Source organism: Octodon degus, unplaced genomic scaffold (assembly GCF_000260255.1).
Source record: "Octodon degus isolate 3935 unplaced genomic scaffold, OctDeg1.0 scaffold00073, whole genome shotgun sequence".
Lineage (NCBI taxonomy): Eukaryota > Metazoa > Chordata > Mammalia > Rodentia > Octodontidae > Octodon > Octodon degus.
Genome location: NW_004524649.1, coordinates 7,557,269 through 7,558,544, shown reverse-complemented (window position 1 = coordinate 7,558,544; position 1,276 = coordinate 7,557,269). Strand labels below are relative to the sequence as shown.

The 1,276-nt window shown below is 51.3% G+C and overlaps 1 protein-coding gene across 1 annotated transcript in view; it reads right to left on the bottom strand.

The window, feature by feature from the left end:
- Positions 1-1,276, bottom strand: part of Dzank1 (double zinc ribbon and ankyrin repeat domains 1) — a 50,113-nt gene that overhangs the window by 11,150 nt on the left and 37,687 nt on the right. The window contains exon 14 of the mRNA XM_023720130.1: positions 531-634. Within this exon, the coding sequence (XP_023575898.1) occupies positions 531-634 (104 nt within the window). The remainder of the gene's footprint in view (positions 1-530; positions 635-1,276) is intronic.

The following is a 1,276-nucleotide window of genomic DNA, read 5'->3' as shown; positions in this document are numbered from 1 at the left end:
CACTGGGGCTGGACTGTGAAGCAGGAGGAGCAACATGGCCTCATAGGAAGCCCCACAGCATCTTTTCCCCTGTGCAGTTACTGAATGGTCACAAACCCACTCAGAATCATGGGGATCTTTGCCTGAGGGCACACTGTCAGGGAACCTGTGGCAATCTTTAACAAAAATGGCCACAAAGGTAACACATGCTCGTACGGGTGCACCGCTAGGTGGAAGCGCTGACGCTGACACCAGTGCAGCTGGCTGTTAACAGCACGTGATTTAAGTGCACAGTGCGGCTGCACTAAGTGTTCTGCGGGTGTTTTTAGCTCCAGCCATTGCAATTTCCGTCACGTTAGGTGGCCATGAAAGCATGAGATGTTCAGGATCTTCCGGGTCACAGAGGCAGAGCCTGAGACAGTCCTCACGTGGGCATGATTATCAGGGCAGATGGCAAGAAAGCGCAGAGGGCGGAGCAGGAAGGGCAAGAAGCCAAGGAAGCCTGGAGGAAGCCCAACCTGGGTGCCCCAGAGCACGGGCCCTGCACCCACCTTCCCCATCCTGGGCTCTGAGATCAAGGCCCGGAACTCGGGGTTGTTCTGGGCGTATGAGCGGAGGTGAGCAGAGATGTGATCCAACTGTTTCCGCCAGTAGCCTAAAAGAGAAGAGAACTAGACATATAGACAATTCTTCTGAGTCTGAGAAATGATGTGTTGCAGGGGGACACACAGGGAGACCGTTTTCCTTTGCCAAACCTTGCGACCTTTTTGCCTTACTGAATCACAACTATGTACCAGCATTCGCTCTATCCTCCCCTCTCGAATTTCTTCTTTTTTTTTTTAAAAAAAAAATGTATTTAGTACAGGGTCTACAGGGTCTCACTACATAGCTTGGACTCCTAGTGATCCTCCTGTTTCCAGCCTCCCAAGCGCTGGGATTATAGGTCCATGCCACCACCCTATCTCAGTGGCCTTCTTAGCATGCCCCAGGGGTGGAGCCAGCACAGCTGCTGGGGATTGAACCCTGGTCCTGGCAACCAATTTCTTATTTCACGTGATGAGCGGCAGAATACTGAGGATCTAAAAGAACGTACTTTGATCACCACACATGAAACCCTTCTTTTTCTATTAATTCTCTCTCACATGTAACTTCCATAGTTTTTAAATATATACTTCAGGGAGGCTGGTGAGATGGCTCAGTGGTCTAAAGCACCTACTTAGAACAAGCTTAGCAAAGCACAGGGACTGTGGTTCGATCCCCCAGCACCACATGCCACCCAGCCCCGCCCCCTGGTGGG